The 23,026-nt window shown below is 51.0% G+C and overlaps 1 protein-coding gene across 1 annotated transcript; it reads left to right on the forward strand.

Moving 5' to 3' along the window:
- Positions 1-253: 253 nt before the first annotated feature.
- Positions 254-22,798, forward strand: EMH_0014250 (uncharacterized protein; the record flags this gene model as incomplete). The annotated part of the gene is made up of 40 exons (XM_013495481.1): positions 254-405; positions 573-720; positions 852-1,271; positions 1,386-1,605; positions 1,791-2,178; positions 2,274-2,451; positions 2,623-3,169; positions 3,352-3,642; positions 3,854-4,303; positions 4,499-4,802; positions 5,015-5,210; positions 5,406-5,709; positions 5,985-6,118; positions 6,222-6,285; positions 6,441-6,716; positions 6,862-7,020; positions 7,167-7,331; positions 7,494-8,033; positions 8,133-8,426; positions 8,559-8,804; positions 8,917-9,222; positions 9,338-9,670; positions 9,796-10,017; positions 10,155-10,729; positions 10,854-11,088; positions 11,247-11,657; positions 11,789-12,124; positions 12,320-12,730; positions 12,883-13,020; positions 13,158-13,508; positions 13,660-13,867; positions 14,207-14,540; positions 14,686-14,964; positions 15,102-15,368; positions 15,460-15,742; positions 15,891-16,236; positions 16,411-16,485; positions 16,623-17,132; positions 17,289-17,925; positions 18,131-22,798. The coding sequence occupies 40 exons, from the start codon at positions 254-256 to the stop codon at positions 22,796-22,798; spliced, it is 16,401 nt and encodes a 5,466-aa protein (XP_013350935.1).
- Positions 22,799-23,026: the final 228 nt, after the last annotated feature.

Genomic DNA, 23,026 nt, shown 5'->3' on the forward strand with positions numbered 1-23,026 from the left:
TTTGCCCCTTGGCATTGGCCCTTTATAAGAATGTGTGGGCGTTTGCTGCGAACTGTGCGCCTGCCAATTTGCTGCAGCTTTGGAGCTGTCGTCTGAGGAGTCTGATCATTCGCCTAGGTCGGTGACAATTGAGGTTACAACCCAGCTGGAGCCGATTTTGCTACTAGGATTCTCCAAACTCTACTTTAAACGGGCCCCCACAGATAAACAAGTTGACACTTGCAGCGTTTCGGTTGACGCACGGGACGGAGCGATGACGGAGTACTTGTCAGTGTTGGATGCCACGGAAACGGGCGATGGACGGAGTGTAGGGAGTGTCGTTGCTTCAGTCCAGAAGGAAGCTAGCTCTATATGCTGGGCTCAGTTCTTCACACCAGCCAGTTTCACAGAGGACTATGCTTTTACGTAAGATTAACATATTCCGCATCGACAAAAGGCTTTTGGCGAGTGCTTGCTCGCCGCGCGCCACTTATCTGAGCGAGCTGACTGGACTTTTAGAGTACCTTAAACTTAGAGGAGGTACATTTAAGCCATACATTCTGAAAGCTGCACCTTGCTTGTTTCCGCCTCAGCACCTATCTCGGAAGGCTCCCGGGACTTGAAGTACCCTCTTCTGATATTGAAGCAACATGCAGCGTCGACTCATCTGCCACCTGCACGGGGACAGGCGCGTTGCAGTTAAACTCAGCTTTAGATGCAAAGGGGCAACCGATGAAAACTGTGAGCCAGGCTTTCGCTGTGCCCTCCCCTTTGTGAATTTTATCATGACAGTTCGTAGCCTGCATCATGCTGTCCGCGCAAAAGTGTCTACCTCCTGGATCTCTGGGGTTTGCATCTGCTGCGTGTCTCAGCTTTTTTTGGTTCCCCCAAACATGACTGTGGCGGCGGTCCCCCAGGATGAATGTCCTTCGTCACCCGCGGAGGTCAACTTTAAGACTCCCACAGGCGAAGAGGGGTTTGTTTCGGAGGAAGTAGAAAGCAGCTTCACTGCGGACTCTGTGACGATTACACTGAGCCGGACTTCAACTCTTCTGGGGCAGCGTGGGTCGGCAGTCGTGTGCGTAGTGGACGACGATTGCACAGATCCTGATTCAAAGCCATGCGTGAAGAAGCTGGGAACTGCCAAGTGGATCGGGCCAACTGTGTCGTCCTCCACGGAGAATATTTGCGAACAACTGGAGGCTGGCCGCTGCCGAGTCACAATTCCAGGCTTCGCAATGACTTCCATAGATTACAGTGTACCCAGGCTGGCTCTTGCCAGTAGCTGCCAAGTGAGTTCCTATACGGCACCTGCACCTGCAGCCCTCAGGGTATGCTTAAGGATTCGGTTCCTCTGTTACTGNGAAGCAAGTAAGTCTGTCGCTGTGTCTGGCTGAAATATGCAGGATCCTGACTCGACCCCGTGGGTTGTAGCTGAAAACGAAGGCGTAGAGGAGGGAGCAGCAACTTTCCTAGTGCCTGCTGCGGCGGGCTGGGGACTCGAGCTGTGTTGGAATCCCAAGGGCGCTCCTGTGTCCGCTGCGGATGCGGACTCCGCTGAATTCAAAGCAAACTTTGAGTTCACAGCGTCCACTATCTCGTTTCTACCTTTACCCGTCGTGAGAGGTGAGGGCATTGCTAAGTTCCACCATGCAAAAAGAATAGGGACATAAATCGCAGTTCAAACAATTGTACACCTTAGTGTGCAGCTAAGGCAGATACATGCTTTGCCGAAACGAGACATTCTGAGGTACACCAGGCTTGCATGCTTCTCATTTAAAAGCTTTTGAGACTTCCTTCCGTTGTCTCAGAGCTCGAGGTCTCTAGGAATTCCCCATTTTCTGCAAGTGTGGTGGTTCGAGTGAGTGTTCTGCTGGATGAGGCAAGGGTCAAGGCGTTTGGCGGACGAATTCCAAAGCAAGGCTTGTGGTGCAGCATAAGCGCCGAGTCATTCACGGACGGTACCGCCTGCAGCAGCAGCAGCAAGCTCGTGAACTTGCGCCAGGCAGAAGCACCGAAATTCGAGAAAGTGCTGGTTCGCAGTCGCGAAGATGGTTCGTCTGTGGAAACAGGCACAGATGGCACAGAGGCCACGGTAGCCATTATGTCGTTCATTGTTCCGGCTGATGCACAGCCGAAAACCATCTGCTGGACTTCGGTTATTTTCGAAGGGAACTCCAGACCCGTCAAGAAAACCTGGTAGGGTGGTTGTAGACTTGTTGCTGGTTCCTTCCGCAGANCGGCCTTCCCAGCGACACGTTAAAACCTCTCCTCTTGCTGCTTATTCTATGCAGGACACCGCTTGTAAGCGTCTCTGGTCCTGTGGCTGCTCGCCTTGGAGGTTCCGTCTCAGACACTGCCCTCGACTTGGGTTTCGTCCCGTGCACGTCGAGCAACACTGACTCCGCTGCCTGCATCTTCAGCGTGACTGCTGGACCGGCGGAGGACCCTGCTATGTTTCCCCTCAACGAGGTCAGTGCGTAGGCAGAAGCCTGAGCACTTGTATTAGGAGTGAGGACACCCCCAGCCGTGTTTCCGTCCCATGTCCACCATTCATGAGTTTGCCTTTATGTATGCCGCACGCCCCACATGCATTTTTACTTTTCACAGTACGAATGTTTGCTGCCGGTGGTCTTGCTGCAGGCGTGGATCCTTCCAGAGCAAAGCAGTGTGGTTATGCTGCCTGGAGACGCTGAGTGCCCCGACGAAGACAGTGACGTTTTTGAAACTGCTGTGGAGCCGGAGGCCTCCCAGTCAGATTTCAGCTTACCGTTGAAGCTATCAGCTGAGCCTCTACCTGGTGAAGGGGTGGTGGACTATGTGACATACAAGTTTGACTCTGGGAGAGCTTGGCTTTCTGAGCACGGCTCCGCCACAATATGCTGGCGGGACGATGCCACTCTCAAGTGGACCAAAATCAGTCAAGCGCTTTGGGTTGGGCCTCTCTATGCGCATAAGCCCATAAGTGTATCCTGCTCCCACAATGGCGCTTGCCCACTTACTGTTGAAGGCAAAAATCTCACGAAGCTAGACCACTCTTTCAGCAGGGTGGCGATCCTGCAGAAGTGCGGAGCAGCAAAGGGACTTGGAACTGCGCAGCTTCGGTCCGCAAGGGTTGGGGCTTCAAGCTTCTTGATTCTGGGTTCTCACGTTTCTGGAAGCTTCTTGACAGAGGAAGACCTGGAGCCAGGTATAGCTCTAGTCGTCCTGCAGGGATTTGTGCAAACATTAGTCCCGTCGAACCATTTGATCTTTACAGTATGGAGAGTTACAGGAAGGATTAAGTGATTTCCTCTGTAGTTTCGAGTCTCGGGGGCATTCTGAGAAGTGGCAATTCATGTCGTTGTTCTATGATTGGCTGTTTGTTTGCAGTGCATTTCTGGGCACTCCCCAACAAAATCTTCCGCACGCGCTGCAAGCGGGGTACGGCTCTTGAGTTTGCGGAGGCCAAGTGGATAGATACGCGTGGGGTCTGCGGGGACGTGGATGTGACGGACTTGTTGAACGCTCAGTGCAGAGGCGAGAGGCTTTGCTCCTTCATGCCTGTGGCTCAAGGACCTTTCGAGTCAGCCAGAGGCGCCAGCGCTGCCATACAGGTCGCCGTACCGGACACTTGCGATGACACGAGCACAAGGAAGCTTTCGGGAACGTATCGCTGCATTGGTAGGTATCCCGCCCAAGCGTCCACCGGGAATATGGGTACCCAAGGGGTTTCATCGTTTGGGGGCCTCTCCGTACTTCTCAACGGGTAGAGCGTACCCGTAACCACGGCAACGCGCCGCTGTGCGCCCCGACACGTCACTTGCAGACGATGCATTGTTACCTCTTTCACTTGGTGAGGTGTCTGCTTTGTCTTTCGTGTCTCCATGATCAGATGTAAGAACTTCCTTAGCGGAAGAAGAACGCGGTTCAGTAGGCGAGCTGTTCGCGGGTCCGGTTATGGTGGAGCTGTCCACCAAAGTAAAAGCCAGGGACATTCCGTTGGAGCCTGCCGGGCTAGGACAAGTATATCCAGGACTAGGAGAAGCAGGACTTGGACCAGAACTAGAAATACCGCCACAACTACCGCCACAACTCGAGCCGGACCAGGGTGGAGGATCCGTAGGACCCGGAGGAGAAGAGTCAGAGAACACTGGCTCCAACGAAGATGGTTCCAACGAAAGCAATGCTGTATCCGATGAAAGCGTATCTTTCTGGGCCCCTCAGGGCGCACCAGGACTTTACGAGATTTGTTGGAACCCGCTTATCGCTCGTAACGATGATCCGTCTGCATATTCAGAGTTCCTAGGTATCCTCGAGGTCGTAGCTGCCATGTCAATCATTGGTGAGTGCTTTTGCCGGGTGATGAAGCTTTGAAATAGGCGGCAAACCTGGGCAGCGACGCGGAGGCGTCGCGTATGTCAGTATCCAGGAAGACCGCACCGGTCACAGGGGTGACATTGCCTACTGGCGGGGGTAGTGAGAGTTGCTGCAAAGGCCTCGTTCTGCGCCTGAGTGCGGGTGTGTGGCATTTCTGTAGATGAAGTGGTTGTATGCACGGGCGCGGAGCTTACCACTTGCACCCTTCAGGTGACCGTGGGTTCTGAAGAACGCATGGAGGACAACCGGTCGTTGGGCTTGCTGATCGAAGATCAAGACGGGATTGCTACTTGCGAGACCGTTACTGAGGAGCGGCTACGGGCTGCTGTCATCTTGCCCCACCAGTCGGCGTGGAGTGATGCGAGTTCTCTTACTGAGCTGACATATTCGACGGAGCTACCAATGGAAAGCAAGAAACTGTGCATTGTGGCTGTGAACACAGAGCTTGAAACCTTCGGCACACCGTAAGTTTAGCCCATTCTTTTGAACAGTGCTTTGCCAGTGCCGCAGTATTAAGAGCAGGAACGACTTCTATCTTCTTAGGAGCTATTGAGCTCCAAAGGCACCGACCCTACGTCGTAGAGGAAACAACTGCAGCTGGTGCAGCTGCTGTATAGGCAGCAGCTGCACAGTATATCGAAGGTGAGCTCCCTGTGTACGCCATTTTACTTTTCAGGCAGTACGTGGGCAACATTCCAGGACCGTCCGCTCCTGCGGAGCTTCCCAGTGGCCAGGAGATCTGTTTGAACGGTGACATCAACGACTGTGAAGTCACGGTTTCTGCCGAAAACGTCTCTAAGTATTATACTCTTGACAACCGTGCTGTTGAAGAAGACGATACGAGCCCTTCCTTCGATGCATTCGCCAACTTGGTGCGTCCTCCAATCCGCGCCCCTCAGCTTAGTGGGGCACGGCACATTGAACATGTAGCTTAAACCCGGATGGAGCTATCCATTGGTATTGGTAGCGTTGGTGGCAACCGTTGTAACAGTTGGGACGACGGTCTTTCGCTGTTGGACGGTAAACCCCTCGTCTTTGTTTGAATTGCTTGGTGCATACATATTCAGAAACCGTACCTCGAACCAGATTCAAGCATGTATGCGTTTCAAGGAGACGTTTCCTGCCCTGAGAGCGCGTCGGATGAAATGTATTTAAACGCAACCACAGTCCCCGCTGATGGTGTGGCGAAGTTGGTGTTAGGAGCCTCAGGAATCGATGGTCTAACATTTCGCTTGACGCCTGATCAGAAAGATTGGCTTATCTCCAGCAGTGGTGTCACCTTATGCTGGGCGCTGCCATCGTGCTCTGCAGACCGTCTGAAGCACGGATCCCGGCCCTGCACAAAGCGCGTTGGAAAACTTACATGGGCCGGTAAGCGCGGATATAGGTCTACGCGTTGATTCAAATATATTCCCCACTTGCGCATTAAGACTGACTTCCATCTTATGCTGCCTTTCGCAACGCAACGGCTGGTTTTGTTGGCCTACCGTCTTTTTGCAGTAGTTAATGGACTGACGCATATCGTTCCTAGGTATTTGAGCTCTAGTTGTTCTTCCTTGTGTTGGGACCATCTGGAATCTACAGTGCATATGGAGCTTCGTGAGCCACTCCTTTTTCGCTTCATATGTGCCTTTCCTGCGCCGCAGGCCCCGTTGTTGAGACGCCGTTGCCAGCCATCCGGTGTCGACTCGACCAGCCTTGTGTGTTTGTAGTAGTAGGGATGAAAATGGCGGCGATGAGTCACGAAATGAGTCGGTTGGCATTTGTGAAGTCTTGCGGGGTAAGTCAGCGCACATCGCCCCTACCTACACTAGTGAATGCTGAATGATTGAATGAATGCTGTGGCCAAGATCTTTAACCACCTGCTTCCTGTGCAACTTCAGAGCACAGAAGGACCCGGCATTGGCATCGTGATGGAGTTCCCCCAAGGATACAATCTCCCCAAGGGTAAGGTTTATCTGTCCATTGCCCTGTCAGACAGGTCCCCTTGCGAATGCAGGTGCTACCTCATACAACTGTTGCTCCTTAGGCCGGCTCAGGCGAGTGCGCAAGAGGCAAATTCAGCCTTGAGCAGTGGCTGTGGCGTTTGAGTCGTGTTTCAGGAAGGACAAGCCAGTCGAGTTTTGTAGAGCTTAAGGCAGGTCGAACGAGGAGAAGAAGCAGCCATGCGGCACGCAGGCAGAAGTTGCCTCGTTTGGAGGACGGGATCGTATCCTTCGTACAAGAGGATGATCAGGAACTTGTCTCAACCGGCAGCATGACTTTCATGTCACCGATGCCTGTCGACGACACGATGGCAGTATGTTGGAACCCCTTGCGGACCCCCACAAACCGGTTGGAAGACTTTACCTTCGAGATTGGAAAGGTTTACGGCTACGGTAAGCCTCAGGATGTGGCCCACATCGGGCATCTTGCTACTGAGCTGTGCTGTATGCCCTGCTTGCCAGCAGCACCGCAGAGGATTGTTTTCAGGATTTGACAGCTACCAGAACGAGTTACACTTTTTGCCTCACCTCTGTGCAGGCCTCGACGAAATAACCGCTTTCTGTGTGTCGGGTTCCGTTTGTGGTATCGACATCATTACAAAGGGATCCATACTGAATGATGTGGCTGTGAATATAAAGGCCTTCAAAGGCATCTGTGGGCATCAATTCGCCGTTGCGCAAGAGCTCCCGGACGAAGGTATGGCATGCAGTTGTGCATCTTATCACAGATGTGTGAATTGCTCCACCTCTAGTTCATTTCTGCTCCCGCCTACTACGCACTTCCCCGCGTTTTCGGCTTGTCGGGGGTGATGCCGCTTGGCCACTATCTCTGGCTGTGCTCAGGCAAATTTCATTTGATTAGCGGGAAAACTTACTCATTCTCCTCGCCAATCGGGGCCAAGGAGGCGGGACTTGAAACCTATGAATTGTGCTGGTGTGACGAACTTTCGCTGACTAAGTGCAGCTCGACCAGCTATGTCGAGCGCATCGGTTCTTTGGAGGTTCAGAGTGAGTCGGGAAGTTCCCTTAAGCTGTGTCTCTCCCCCCCTCTACCCCCGCCTAAACAGAGCCTGGAATTGCTGGCAATTAAGAAGAGGCAGGCCCACGACAAGCAGTAGCACGGCAGTTTTCAACGGCATGTCCTTCACGCGTTTTATGAATGTTTCTCAGCCATACCACAACTGCAAGTGATGTGCATAAAGGCGGCAAACTCCCAGTGCAAAATAACCCTTCCCGCGACCATGGAGAGAGATTCGCTTGTGTACATTTCTAAGCTCACGAGCGATTTGTCAACTACTTGTACTACCCCGATCTATGTACTAGAAACAAAACGCGGAGTTATCATCGACGACAAACTTGAAATTGTCGTTGATGTCAGCTCCTTGGAAGCCGCAGGCCTCCTTGGCATCTCCCTGGCGGTTTGTTGGACCCAGGACGCGGGTATATACACAAAGAACATCCCTGCATGGAGTAGTTCGTTCATCGGTAGAATGATATTCGTTGACCCTACGACAGGTGCAAATAAACTTTATGCTGGCTTGGTCCCCGTCATCCGCTTCGACGTCGTTGGCTTAGCCGGAGATGAAATGACGGAAGATGGTTTGCCGCTCTCTTTGCAGCAGCTCTATCTTCAGGACAACGGAACTTGCGGGTCTTCAGTATCAGATGTTATGGTTCCTCTAACTGTGCACTCAGTAGAGGAGATGAAAGGTACGACATCATATTTACACCCATATATGCACGAGGTTGGCAACTTGCAGCTCTGTTAGCTCACTAGGCGAACTAAAGCTGGCTTGTGATGATCTGCAGGAGGAACCCGCATTCAGATCACCTTTGGAGCGTCCAAGAAGCTTCAAATTGTTCTGGGGGATGACGCAACAAGCGTGCATGAGCTTTCTGTCTGCTGGTGCGACAACGATTCGAGTTGCGCCAATTCAAAAGACTTTGACTCGGAGATTCTAAAGGTGGCGTTCCTGTCTCCAGCCTCAGGGGTATCTCACGAATGCACTTACGACACCACCTGTCTCATGAGCATTAAGGATATCCCAATGACGGATTTCGCGTCGTTCATTCCTCAGATCCTTATCCGATCTGACTGCGCAGGTGAGTGAACACACGTCAACACATAGAATCCTGAAATAGCCAGTTTGGAATGTAGGCGGCATGCGAATGCTTACATGCTTGCAGCGAATGCTCATGATTTATGGCGTCAGTGAGCATTGCGATGTTCTGCAGATGACGCGATGGATGAGACACTTCCGAACGGTGGCGTGATGTCACTGAGATTGACCGCAGCAACGGATACTACCACTGAGTCAAGTTCCCCATATGAAGAACACATGTATGGATTTAGGTCTCTAGTGGATCGCAAGTTGGCTCTAGCTGGCATGCAGCAGGTGCAGAAAATGATATGCTACTGTACTGATTCAACACGATGTACACCGGATCGTCTTGTGAACATTGGAACGCTGACTATTAGCGGTGAGCTTTTTAGGTGGTATCTCTCAGCGTTCGCCTTTCAGCCAAGTTGCAGCTCAAGTGAGTATTCACCTATCGCATGTGAAGTTGATGTTTTCTTTCGTTGTTTGCGCAGACGTATGGAATACTGAGTTTCGGGTGCCTTTAGTACAGCGCATTGAGCTGCCGTTCACTGTCCACAGTCCACTGCAGCAGCAAGACAGTGAGCGGAAACTGTCTGTAACGCGAGGGGGCAACTCGCTCCCTTGCGAGTTGGAGGAACAAGGCAACGTCTGCACAGTTAGCTTTCAGGACTTTCCGGCGGACACCTTGTCATCTCCTGACCCAGCCACGCTCCAATATTACGATTCAAGCCTTCCTCAGGACACCGTCGATACTCGCCCCGTTCCGTACGTGGCGATAGCGTCTCTAATACCTGCAGGTGCGCTGTAATTTCCGTCATCTACGTGAACGTGAAAGGCATGGAGACGTATTCGCAGACTGAAGTCTAACTCAGCATCCTTATGGTCACCTCTGTGTGTTTGTAATACCATTAGGCCCGTGGAAGGCGGACTACTCGTTTGTATGTCTGGTCGGAGGTTCCTGCGAAATCACAATCGATGTTGTCAACTGGCAAACAGAAGACAAAGTAGCCATGCTGTCACATTGTGGACACGATGGAATGGGTGAAGTGGGCTTCAACCAGATTTCAGAGGGTGTCGATGGCAGTTCTACATCAGTTGTGTTCCGGTGGGTAGATCCTTTGGAACTGTCAGCGAGCCAAATGGAAAGCGGCCTCGAGCTGTGCTGGAAAGCAGTCGAAGAAGAAATATTTCCTCTGGATTCCATCAGTGACTACTCGACGAAGTTCGGTACTATTTCGATTGCAGGTAATAACCTCTCTTATCCTTGCCGAGTGTTGGCTTTTTCACTTATATGCTAGAAATGCTCCATTTCTGTGGTTTCTCAATAGCTACCTAAAGCTTACGTAAAGTGTGTACCATTTGCTTTTCAGGCGTCTTCCCCAACCAAGATGCATCTTGTTACGTCGGTCAGAAGTGTGCAGTGCAGGATATCAAGGCCCAGAACCTTTCGCCAGGGACGCATGTCGCAGTGCTGCACGGGGGTTGCGGCGGCGACGGAACTGAGTGGAAGGATGTTCCAAACGGAGGACTCATGGTGACGGATATTGTCAGCGCGAAGGAAATAACACTTTCTTTTCCGGAAAGGCTCCCAGGTTAGCACTTTTCTATGAATTTCTAGACAGAGCCTGCTGAGTGATTCTTTACAGCTTAGCAGAACGATCGACTACTTAAGCAATTTCCCCGATCTTTAGCTTAGAATCAATGGTACGATGTTGTGTGCTTCGCGCAGTCATGGGTGTCGGCTCGCTAGTAATGTGCGGCTGTAGTGAGCGCGAGTGCACTACTATGCAAGACTATGGTTGGCGCATTGGGGAGTTGTCGTTTAAAGGGCCAGTTTCCCACGCAGCCCCTCTGGAGGTGTTTGCAACTTCCGACGTTCGCCTATCTTTCTCGGGGGATTTCGACGACATGTTTTATTTGGTGTTAAAAAGAGGGGTTAGCTGCGCAACTGGCGAGACAGACCCGTCGTGGAAATTGCAAGGTTTCTCACCAATCACTCAGGGCAAGGCTGCGTGGGCGCCTTTCGACGCCGGTGAAGGGCCCCTTTCCGTATGCATTTGCCACGATAAGGTGGCAGGGCTGTTGGACCCCTTTGGAGACCCAGATGAGGCCACAGCCGTCTGCGGGGACGTTTCAAATTACGCTGTGAAAGTCGGCCAAGTCTTTGTCAACGGGCCAATTAAGCAAGGAGTTGACTATAGTTGCCGGTCAGGATCAATTTGCACCGTAACACTTCAGTACATTGCAGTGGACACAGAGACAACCAGGGCAAGATGGGCAAAGAGCCAAGTTTACTCGCAAAAAGTAAGTTTTCTGCACCTTGCGGGAGCGTCGTAAGATTGTGCAGTCGTCCAACTCGTTGTGGCAGCCATTCCGAGACCCCATGATTCCTTATGTAAAACTTTGTTGTTAACTGCATCTAATGCAGGAGCACTGCAGTGTCGCTGGGACAGTGCTGATGTCTGGGGGTTCTTACATTAGCGACATTCGAGTTGGAGAGCTAACTACATCGACGGACCCGAATTACCCCATTACCTACGACACGCGCGAATCTGCCTTTATGTTCCATGACCTTGTGGAGTCGGGGGCAGGAAAGTACAACCTCTGCTGGAGACAGGACGGCGCCACAACGGGTTTGACGCTGGGGTCTTTCACCATTCAAGGTGGGCACCTTATCTGCATGGCCAGCTGTATTGTCAGCGGTCTTTCGAAGGATGTACCGTTTATTGCAGCCCACATTTACATCTACAGTAGAGTGAAGGCTTCCCGTAACGAAGCACTTTGGCTTGTTTTGTGCGGGCCCTCATGCCTCTTACTGCAGGCCCTCTTACGGCTCAATCCATTTTACCGGTTGTAATTGGCAGGAAGTTCGCAGTTGAAATCCCTATGAGCAGCATTATCGACGATGAGGAGGCTGCAAACTATCGCATTCGGGCATACGCTTACAAAGGCAGCGACATATTGAAGAACTTTTCCTGCAGACAGCAGACCGACGAGTATTCTGCCCCTGCAGCATTCGGTTGCTCACCGGTCACTGGACCTCCCACAGCGGTGAAGAATAGTGAGGTTGGCAGCATCCTCGTATGGGAAGATGTATGCGTCATCGTCGATGAAGTGTACGACGCAGCATTAGCAGGTGATAAGTATGCCGTTTGCTTCTGCGATGGAAGTATGCTGGGGTGCAAAACTGCAGATCGATTTCAGCTCCTCGTCCAAGCGTGGGAATTGTCCGGTGAGAGGCGAAGATACTTTTTCGGAGAGCATCTAGACAGCTTTAGGATTGGCTTTTACTTTCTTAGTATCCATCCGGAGGGATCGTAATTGAAGATACGATATTCTTGTGGACGGCTTTGTTTGTCTCAGGACCGAAACCACTGGAGCAGGATATTCTCCCCCGTTACCGACCTGGTGTCCGATTCTCTCTGGACGTGCAAGGGGTTAACTTGCTCGACGATCCAGCTATCATGCTTTCGCCTGCCTTTGATCCTCTCACCAACACCCGGTTTACTTGCCAGAGCGATGGCAAGTCGCTGATGCGTACATTCACTGGCAGTGTTTCTGATGACCGGGCTGTTGCTACGTTCACTGATATATATGTCCCCTTCACCATATCTCAAGGACTCTTTTGCTGGTGCCCTGCCGGAGATTGCTCAACTGCGAATGACTTCAATGTACAGCTCGGCCGTTTTAGTGTGACAGGTACGTTTCGCAACTGTGTAGGCTTCTAGGCTTGCATGTTTACTTTCAACCTGTTTGTGGAGCCGAACTCGTCGTCTTATGTCTCCGTCTTTATATTTCTGGCTTGTATATTAATGATTGGCTTCAAATACTTCGCTGCATATGTGGTTTGACCATATTTTTGATTTTTCGAAGCCTGGATACTTACTGCCTCAGGTCCCACCTTCATTGCACCGCGCGTAGTGGTGGGTAGCTACTTCGCCGTCCAGCTGACAGGCCCGAGTTTGAACACAAACGACGCCATCAGTATCCGCGCTAGAAATGAAATTTGTGGTGATGCTGGAACGGAGTATATGGACCCTGATCTTGTAAAGGAGGAGGAAAACCGCACGTTGGACAGTTTGGGAACAGTTGAGTCATTCTCTGTTTCAGAGAATAGCGTCTCAGGCGAAACGGAGATGACGTGGACATCATGGCGAATGCGCATTTCGGAAGCAGTCGAGGGATACATGCAAATATGCTATTGCCCGTCAACGGAACAGGAATGCGATGGTCCTGGAAGCAAGCTAGTGCTTGCAGGATTAGTAGAGACACGCGGACCTTCCAAAGGAAACGTCGAGCTTATTGGTAAGGCACTACACTCTAGCACATTTGCTTTTGTGGGAACCACCAGCCTGGCTGCAGCTTAGCGCGCCTTTATCTTGCCGGTTTCTTTTTGCGAAAATCTCCTACTCCATAACGCCTGTGTAGTGCGGCTGTTGTTGTTTCTACCGACCCAGCTTCTGAAGAATACGGGGAATACCTTGTAGTCCGTGGTACCAACTTGTCAACTCGGAACCTTTTAAGGTACTTCCAGTATACACCCGTTGAAAACTCGACCAGTACAGAAGAACAAGAGGCTGAAATCTGCTCAAATTGTAAGTATTTTGTGACGGTTCCTAATCACAGAATTTCAGCCATATCCATGAGGGCTCCGTCAGTGCCAGTTTTAGACAGTCTCGATGTCTCCAGAGTGAAGCGTCAGTGCGTCTTCACTACTTGCACGTGTTTGCAGCCCTCAACGCGAACGCCGGAATAACCACGTATCCTGAGGGTGTAAATGCAGCCGGCACGGAACAGTACTTCTCAGTGACGGTTTCTGTGGGTAAGCAGTATGCAGCCTGCTGGTCCTTTGGAGATGCTGCCGCATCGAGAGCGACATCTATGTCACGGTCGAGAATTGCTCCAAGCTTTATATCGGCTGATGACCTGGTCAGCGTTAGAAGAAGTCTAATAGAAGAGGAACAGTCGGCGTCATCTGGGGCAGCCCTTGCTGATCAATACATACCTGCATCGTCAACCGACGAATCATCCACTGATGCCGAATCCAGGAAGTGGTTTTTCGTATCGCTTTTCTCCCAGACAGGTCCGCTCTCCTAGCTGGGGCAACAGCCCACGCATTATGCACTGCTGGTGTTGTTGGTGTGCTCAACTTCTTCGCCCTTTTTGCCAAGTTTGCTTTGTTTTCGTGGCTGGATAGTGGGTTTTTATTGGTGTGTTACTGCCCAATGGATCAGGCTTCCAGCAAGGTGTCCATAACGTGGTTATGGGGCACGAAGACACCGTAGTCGTTAATGGCGTCATAAACGCAACTGATACTTACGAGGCGGCACTTGGACGTAATCGGGATATGAGCGAATGCTCCAAAGTATTTGAGGTGGCGGAGCTCCAAAGTGGCATAGGCATCACCCCATTGTCTGTCACCGAAAGCCGAATGGTCCTTCAGTAAGTCCAAGCTTGCATCTCCTTCCGAACGAGTAGGCGCTGAGCAGTTTTTGGCCAACTTCGATATCATTTTCAACATCCTAGTTAGAAATGGTCTCATTGATTTCAGCGAAATCGTAGGCTGGCGTGAAACCAGTGGACTTGCTCTAGAAAAGACAGTATTTCCGGCTTGTCTCGCTAGGTCACTTCACTGGCGCGTCACTTTACTTTTCTCAGGATGTCTGTGTCAACATTTGGTGATTTTTTTCCTTGCTTTTGGCGATCACGAGAAGGCGTCAGTGGCGCATATGCATCTGTGTGCTTGCTCGTGTTTCTCTATGCATTTGATGGCGTGTGCAGGATGGAACCGGCACTAGAGCAGGGCTGGCACAAAATCTGCATTAAGAATAAAGGAAATTCTTTGGTATTTGATGCGGGGACGGTAGAGGTGACCTCCTACTTTCAGAAGTCAGGGATGGATATGTTTGACACTCAGAGAACATTTGTACTGCCATGCCTTACAGGAACCAAAAATTCTCAAAAGGAGCAAGTGAGGGAAGTCCCGACAGTTTGGTTGCCAGATGGTACAGGTTTGTGGACTGCAAAGGTAGTTGTTGGGGTGCCACGAACGGAGAAGGAGTACTCAACACTTCAGGTCAATTCATCACCCAAAGAGAACTTCGTCGAGTTTCCGGTAAGAAGAGGATGTCTGTGGTCAGTATTCGCAGTGTGAGCTGCTAGTACAGCTCGGACCACATGATGTGTGCTCAGTTTGCTCTGCGTCTATAACCTTAAGCCCGGCGCTTGTGCTACTGTGCGCTTCCATTTTGGTGGTTCAGCAACTGCGTAACGTGCTGGCATGCGACACGACGAAGGATCAGATAATCCTTGTCCTAGGTGCTACTCACATGCTGGTTCTCTACCCGGACAGTGGGCGGAGTCCTGAGTTAATCAACCACGGCGTACCGTATCCGGCTGATTTGACGCACGCTGGCGACCAAATTTTCATAACCAGCTTTGATAGTCACTTGATCACCTCCTTCAGCTTGACGAACCCATCTAAAATCATCTTTTACGAACCGAAGAACCCGACACTGCTCTCTGCAGGGGGGATTCAGGTGAGGATTCTCTTCAGACTTATCCAGTCTTTCTGCACCTCTGGATCGTTTTTGTCCTGCAGAATTAGTTTTGTCTCAACGTCATGGCACGTCAGTGGCATTTACCTGGGGCTTGCGGCTTTTATCTCCTTTCGCAGGCAATCTCAAACATAGATGGCAATGAGACTGCTATTTTCATTGCGGATACCGTCGGAGGTATCATTGGTCGGCTGAACATTTTGCCGAATGACCTGAATGAAACAGCTCACGGTGGAAAGATCACTAGGGAGTGGACTGCATTATTTGGCAAACAGAAATCTGACTTCCGCAATACGGAGGGTGTAAATCGCCCATTCTGCGTTGCTGAGTTTGTAACCCCGTATTCGACGCAGGAGAACATGAATTCATTGCTCGTCGTCGGAGAGGTGAGCTAGCCACAACTTGGGTAGTCCGTCGTGAGTTAACGGAAAACGAACAGCATCGCCAGTTCTTGGGTGTTATGTATTTTTTGTTCAGCTGATATCTGATCGCATCACTTTCCTAAGCATAGACAACAACAGCATTTCTTTCTACAGACAGATCACTTTCGGAGTGACGAAGTTTATAACAGGTCTTCGCATCATTGATGAGGTCTTGCTTCTGACGGCCAAACAGTGGTCCGTAGAACAACAACTTGGCCGGGCAGAAGTTGCATATATCACGCTAAGCCAGCTGATAGACAACGTGTACTTTACGTACCCGGATTTCAGCAAAAAGCTTCAGGCTGGTCTTCGATATCGTTTTCTCCCCTTAGTGACAGGTGCGGCTAGTTGTTACCTTGCTGTTTCACGGATCAGAACTTCAGTTCGAGAATAGGGGGATGGCAGGCGATGGGCAGTAAAGTCTGTGACATTAACCGATCTCAGAAGCACTGTCGGCTTAGAGCGTTTTTGTGTTCTTTACTTCAGGTCAGGAGATCCAATTTTTCAAAGAGGATGCAGAAGCCGGAGATCCGCTACAATCCATTGGGTTTACCCTTGACACGAAAACAGGCGAAATCCAGGGAACGCTTACGGCAACTGTAACTTCAAGAGTGGTTATTGTCGGTGGTGATTTGCTCGGATCTTACACGTGGTCATTTGAATTTGAAGCAGGGTGCCAATCCGGAGAGTATTTTAATGAGATATCGAACAAGTGCGAGCCGTGCCCTCTAGGGACGTTCCGTGACGAAGAAACGGAACTTCAGCGTTGCCAGGACCACAAGGCCTTCAGTACGACTTTACAGACGGGATCAACTAACCTGTCGCAGTGTACGTGCATCGAAGGCTACGAAATTGGACTTCTCGGAAATTGCCAGCCCTGTCCGGCAGGTGCGTGAAGCTTTTTGCATCAATTCCCGTTTGTGAACCTACATGATACAGAAGTGATATTCTTAGCGGTCTTGCTACCATTGTGGGAGACACGGAGTGCGTTTTTGCTTTTGCACAGGAACATACAAAGCGATAGCAGCAGACGCAAAATGCACAGGGCGATGCCCTCAGCATATGTACAGTGGGAAGACGGGTGCGGCAAGCTTGGAAGACCTTAATTGCCAGTGGTGAGAAGGCTTTCTTCTCCTTGCATAGCCAAGAAAGGACAGCTATATTTGTTCGATATATCTGTCGCATCGTTTCATGTGCCTCGCTGTGTGTATTTTGCAGCGAAGCTGGATTCTACCGGACAGAAAATGGATGTGAAAGCTGCCAGGTCGGGAGCTACTGTGCAGGGGATCTGTCGCCACCTGTCCAGTGTCCAGCATTTCAAACCACGTCCTCTCCCGCGAGCTCCAAGTTTAGTGACTGCGTTTGCATAGCGGGGTACTACCGAGATGGAGATGAGTGTGTTCCGTGCGACGTTTTGACGTACAAACCAATCATTGGAGATCACGGGTGCACACAGTGTCCGCAGCCGGCTCTCAGTGTTGTGGCGAGCAGCGAGCTCCTTGCAACCTCTGCTCCAGGCACATCAATGTTTTCAAGCAGGCGAGGTTCCACTCAACAGTCAGAATGCGAAGTGTGTGCCAGCGGATATTACTTTGACGCAGTATCTATGGGTGGATGTGTACCTTGCAAGGAGGACTTCTACTGTCCAGGATTCCAGCTGGGCATGATTGCTTGCAAAGATCTTTCTATAACGGCGGGGATCGGAGCCGAGAGTGTATTCCAGTGCAAGTATGCCGCAATAATTAGCACGGCATGCCGACGGCAGGTAGTGCGGCTGCTTCTATGCCGATGTAGTAGGGGTTGACACAGTTGCTTGCATGGCTCTCCTGCGTGTTCATCGTCAAGTTGAGTTGTTCTTGTTTGGTTTCTGTCTGTGCTCTCCAGGTGCCCCAAGGGATATGGTAAAGTTGCCAGCAGAAATCCTCTGGATCTGAGCCTATCATGCATTCCGTGTCCCGTCAACTACTTCCAGCACATGGACGGCTCGGAAGCTGAGTGCATGCCCTGTCCATCGAACTCCATGACAAAATCTACAAAGTCTTCGAGCATAACGAACTGTGTTGCTCTTCCGGGTTTCGGTGCTCTAGAGAACTTGCAAGCACTGTCCAACCGTGCGGAGGGGGGTGACACGGATGACTCGTCCTCGAACACTTTTTTGGATGCTATTGAGCTCGCCAAGGAAGTGGAAAAAGCTTATGAATCTCTCTATGCAGAAGATTTGCTTGCTATCAACGTATTTTGCAAGGAGGATATTAGCTCAGTCCAAGAGTACGATATGGCGGAATTCGTCACAATGCAGTATGCGATGTCTTTTGCAGAATGTCAAGCTGCCTGCTTAAAGAATGTGTACTGTACAAGCTTTTCATTTTCTAAGGAGGACAGGTTTCCAACCCACACAAACAGCGTCATGAACTACACCGGCATTTACTTTTACTCTTTCTGGCCTTGTCACCTGTACATGTTCGGATCAGCCGCAGCAGCAGACGTCGTGAATTGGAGGGACACGTGGGAGGGCACTGATGTAAGCAAAAAATTGACCATGTTGCGGAACACTTCGTGCTGAGCCCATTGCTAAGCGTAACGTTGATTTGCTTCTGGGGAGTGCAGTTGCATCATTTCTTCTAGTTGCGAGAGCTTTCTAACCCTTTGGCATTTGACAAAGGAACATTTTCCTTTGGCCAGCATGCGACTGCTTGCTTGTTCATTGTATGTCTGTGCGCATGTAGGTGGAGCCTGGCAAGGGAGTGGCGTGTGTCGTGGGCCGGGTAAAGGATGAGCTTACTTGGCAAAGGTTCCGTTATGTCGAGTGTCCACAGAATGCCTACTGCCCAGGAGACAAGGACGCCAGCATCTTCGAATGCCAGGATTACGCTGTAACGCTCAGTACGGGGGCATATTCCCGGGAACACTGTTTGTGTGTCCCCGGCAGGGAGCCCGTGGGGCATATGTGCGAACAGTGCAAACTGGGCTTCTACAAGAATGCCACGGAAAATATCGCCTGCACGGAGTGCCCACAATTCTTCACGACCAGCATCACCGCGAGTACAAGTGCGTACGAATGCACCTGCCAAGCTGGCATGTACATGGCGCTTCCCGGCACAACAGATGAAGCAGAGCAGACGGAAAATACCGAAAACACGGAACAGGGAGAGCAAACGGAACAGAACGGACATTCGGAGGAGACGGATGAAGCTTCAGAGCCTCCTTCAGCAGCTGCATTAGAACCGGCAGCTCTCGAGACAGTCGTTCATGCCAGATCGATTCGGGAACTAGGCAGGGATGGGGGAATGGAGCCAATGTCACCCGGGGGTGTATCAATGTTACAACTAGGGCAATTGCCATGGATGGAAGAAGAGATTCGAGAACAGCTGGAAAAAGTAGTAGAATTGGGTGTCTGTGTCCCTTGCCACACGGGGATGTTCTGTCCGGGTCACTGGAAGGATCCACCCACAAATTCTACTCATATGCCTCCACAGCAGTGTATTGAGGGATCCAGCGTCCCCCAGTCTACCGTAAATGCAGATTCTGTCGAGAAGTGTCTTTGCCTTGCGGGGTATGCTTATGGCCGTTCGTCGGATGCCGCTGTAACTTCGGATTCGTATTTTACGTGTAGTAAGTGTCCTCCAGGCACGTACAAGGAATTACAAGAAAACTCACCATGTTCGGGTCGTTGTATGAAGGATGCCGAGACGTATCCTGGGGCAGTGAGCAAGAGCCAGTGCTTTTGTCAGGTTGGGCGCTACGCAGTAGAGACGGATGATTCTGAAGGTATGTTCAGTTGCGTGGAATGCGTTACCGGAGGCGTTTGCGTCGGTGGCTTCAAACAGAGCGTTATCAAGGCGATTGAGGACAATCCCAGCTATACGAACATCACCATCGCCGACCACACCACTCCGTACCCGCAGAAAGGATGGTTTGCTACTTTCAAGACCAATGCTGATGAACCTTGGAGGCCGAATTGGTTACCATTTACAGTGGATTCTTCGAATGAAACTTCCAGTGTTTTCGACTTGGGCACTGCTGCCGATGAGCACGGTGGCGTTTCCTTTGTCCAAAGTACGCGGTATGATCGGGTTCCCGATATTCACCCCTGTCCTGTAGACTACAGATGCCATGGCGGTCCGTCAAATGCTTGTGCTGAAGGAGGATCTGGATATCTCTGTAGCACATGTGAGAAGGGCTACGACATCTCTACCCATGGAGGGGTATGCAGCAAATGCCAGCCACTTTGGTTTGAAGTCGTCTACCTGATTGCGTCGAGGCTCGTTCTTTGCGTTATCGCATGGCTCATAGCGGCAGTCAGTTGTCTTGCCGTACGAAATCCAGCCTGCATTCATCCTATTTTAATCCGAATCTGGTTGTCTAACTTGTTCGTCTTCTTTCTTTTCGGCTTCTTTCCTGAGAATAGTGTCTCGGCGCTAGTGGATTGGGCCCCGATGTACAGGGTTGTGTTTACGTATCCAATATTTGCATTCACCAAATACCCAAAGGTGTTCTGCATTCTGGACGAGCTGGGTTTCCCGCTGGACTTCAAGAAGTCTTGGTATCTTCAAAGATTTGCTCAAATGCTTGTACCGCTTGTGGATGTGAGCATTACTACGGTGATATGTGGCATTGCGCTAATCCTGTACAAGTTATACAGGCGCTCCAAGATCCAGAGGGTTGCGCTAGTTCTGAGTCATGCTCAAGAAGTCCATGCAGGCGACATTTGGGCGATGCGCACTGTGGAGAAGATCCAAGGCATGCGATGTCTTGGGTTGTTCCACTACATATCTCCTGCGGGGGCGACACAGTCTCAAAAAATCCTGCGTTTCTTTTGTGACCTAGTTCCAGCTTTCATGGTTATCTGGTTTTGGAATTTGCCATTCCTTGTTATTGAGTGCACTCAGCTCCTGGGGTGTGTCTCTATATCGTACAAGAATGAGCCGGCCATGTACTTCTTGACAGCCCTTCCCGAGCAGGAATGCTCTCTCAACGAGCCATGGTTCCTGGCTGGTGCCATCCTGGGGAGTAGCGGTATTTTGGTTTGGGGCATTGGCAGTGTCATCGTCTTCTGCGTATGGATGCTGTACACGGACAACGCTGACAAGTTGGAGGCAAGGTTCCGTTATGGCTTCCTTTCAAATGGCTATGAATATCAATATCGAGCATGGGAAATGTTCCTAATGGCGCGCAAGCTGGCATGTGCCTGCCTCCTAACATTACAGCTCCATATGAGTGCATCGGGAACCCAGGAGGTTTTCCGGAATTCTGTCAACCTCCTGATTGTTACCATGTGCTTAATCATCCAGCTGCTGATTGAGCCGTACGACCGACGGAGCCACAATCTAACAAACCGGGTGGAATTTATGGGCCTGCTAACCAACGTCATCATCTGTATCATCATTCAAGGGAGCTTTTCGTTCCAGATTTTCAAATGGCTAGGGCCGCTACCGATTGTCCTATGTGGACTGTTTCACTTGTACGTCTTCTGGAACTTATTTGTAGAGGCGGGACGAATGGTGCTCATGCGCCCGCATCTGGCAAGGCTGCCGTCACCTTGGAGGTACTTCAACCTGGTGACTCGTTCTCTAGCCAGATTGTATACACGAGGACATGCCAAGGTCTATTACAACTATATCACCAGTGAGATGGTGCTTGAGGCGGCAGCCAAGTCGCGGGTTTTCCATATTCGCAGGATGATTCAGAGGAAGAAGAAGCTTACAGACTACAGAAAAATCAATTACGAAAACAGAACGTATTTCGTCTCCGCGCTCACCGATTCCCTTTCGAGGCTGGTGATTTCCTGGTGCCAGTTTACGATTCCTGGTGACTGGTTGGATTTTACCATTCGTTATGCGTTCTGCTACTGCTTCTGGATGAGGCATCGCGCCTCCAGCAATCGAGAACCTCTCGACTTGGAAGAGTTCGATGCAATGAGGCCTTCACTTTTTAACGAGTGCTACGTTGAGACTGAGGATGGAGATGATGATGGTGCCCTAGATCCAGAGACTCAGTGCAACGAAGTAGAAGAAGAATTTTTAGACATGCTTGTTGACGACGACGTGTATGATGACAGTCCAATCACTCTCATGGAGTTGTACGTAGCAGTGCAGTCTATGCGTTACATTCCCAAAGGCCAGCTTCGCCGGCTTCACATGTGGTACCGCGAGAGGATGGCTGCCGCTAGCAGCTCGGATATGCCTGCACTGCGCAAGGAGAATGAAGAACTTGAGGCAGAGCTGCAGCAGTTGAGTGAAGTGTTGCGCAACCGCTTTGGCACGCCAGGAGGCGATATGTCTTTCAACATCCTGGATTTCTTCTTTGCTGTCGAAATATTACACGAGGCGGAGGCAGAGAACGCCCGTATTAGGAAGGACATCGACAGGGAAATTGCCAGCATCATGAATGCCCGTGCAGCCCGTTCGGTGGCAAAACGGGTTCAGATGGAACTAGATAAGACAGATGGAGAAGAGCTTGAGGATATCCTTAGATCGTTCGATGAGGCAGCAGAGAGGCAAACAGACGGGAAGGCGCGTGTGCAATACCTGGAGGCGGCCGTCGAGGACAGCAAGAAGAAAGTGAAGTCACGCAGGAAGCCGGAGCTTTCGAAGAAACGCATTGTTGTAGGGTCCAGACGCATCGCGTTGACGGAGGAACGAAAGCGCATCCTTCGCCCCAGCTTCTCGAATCTTGATGCAGCCGACAGCAAACCCACCCGCAAGTCATTATCTCCAGTCCGGTTTGAGAAATCCGATTCTACTTACGGCCGTACCATTTCGCCTGTTGGTTTTGACACCGATAGAGGGTCTGCAGATGGCTCAGGCCGCCGGCGTATTAGTGTAGGGATGGGGGCAACGGGCACTGATGGGACTGAAAATGGCACCCAAGGAAAATCAAGACGCATATCGCTTTCTCCCACACCCAGCGATGCGTCTGAAGGAGGAAGGAGGCTAGGGCTGCATACGTTACAATCCCAGAGCAGTGGAAGTTCAGACAGCATTGGCAGCCCAGAAGGTGGCCGGCGGACCGTCAGAAGCGCTTCTCGGCTAGGCTCGTCCGACCATCTCTCCTCCGGTGATGAGGAAAGAGCGCCTAAGAAAATTGCCAGACTCGCTTCTCCAAGTGCATCCTTCGCATCAACTGACGGGCAAGCAGGCATTGAGCAGCAAGTGTCACGTCGCAGAGTAGTGCGTATTGGAAGTGGTACTTCGTCAGAATCAACTCAAACAGGGACACTTCCCGGGGTAGCCGAGGCGGCGCCAAAGAGAGCCATCAGAACAGTACGCTCAACAAGCGTGGTGCCGCCAGAAGAAGCGCAGCCACCGACGGCATCCAGTGACCCTGCCCCGTCTCCAAAGCGGTCCATTGGGCTCTTTAAACGCCCCCCTGGGCCCAAAGAAGACAAACCGTGAAGTCTGGAGCACCACAGCATACGGAAGAATCCGCAGGCACGCGCATTACCCCGAGATATTGACTCGTATTAACTGTTCGGCTCCAGGGCTACATCATCACTTGGCGAGCAATACAACTGTGCTTACAGCGGGGTGAACTGGAACTTTACTTTTCAAGCAGACTACTCAAATTTGTCTGCAAACTCATGTCATTTGTCAAGGAATGGGAAGGGGATTCCTTCGCGCTGA

This window comes from Eimeria mitis, genomic scaffold (genome assembly GCF_000499745.2).
Source record: "Eimeria mitis Houghton genomic scaffold, Emh_scaff16, whole genome shotgun sequence".
Taxonomy (NCBI): Eukaryota; Apicomplexa; class Conoidasida; order Eucoccidiorida; family Eimeriidae; genus Eimeria; species Eimeria mitis.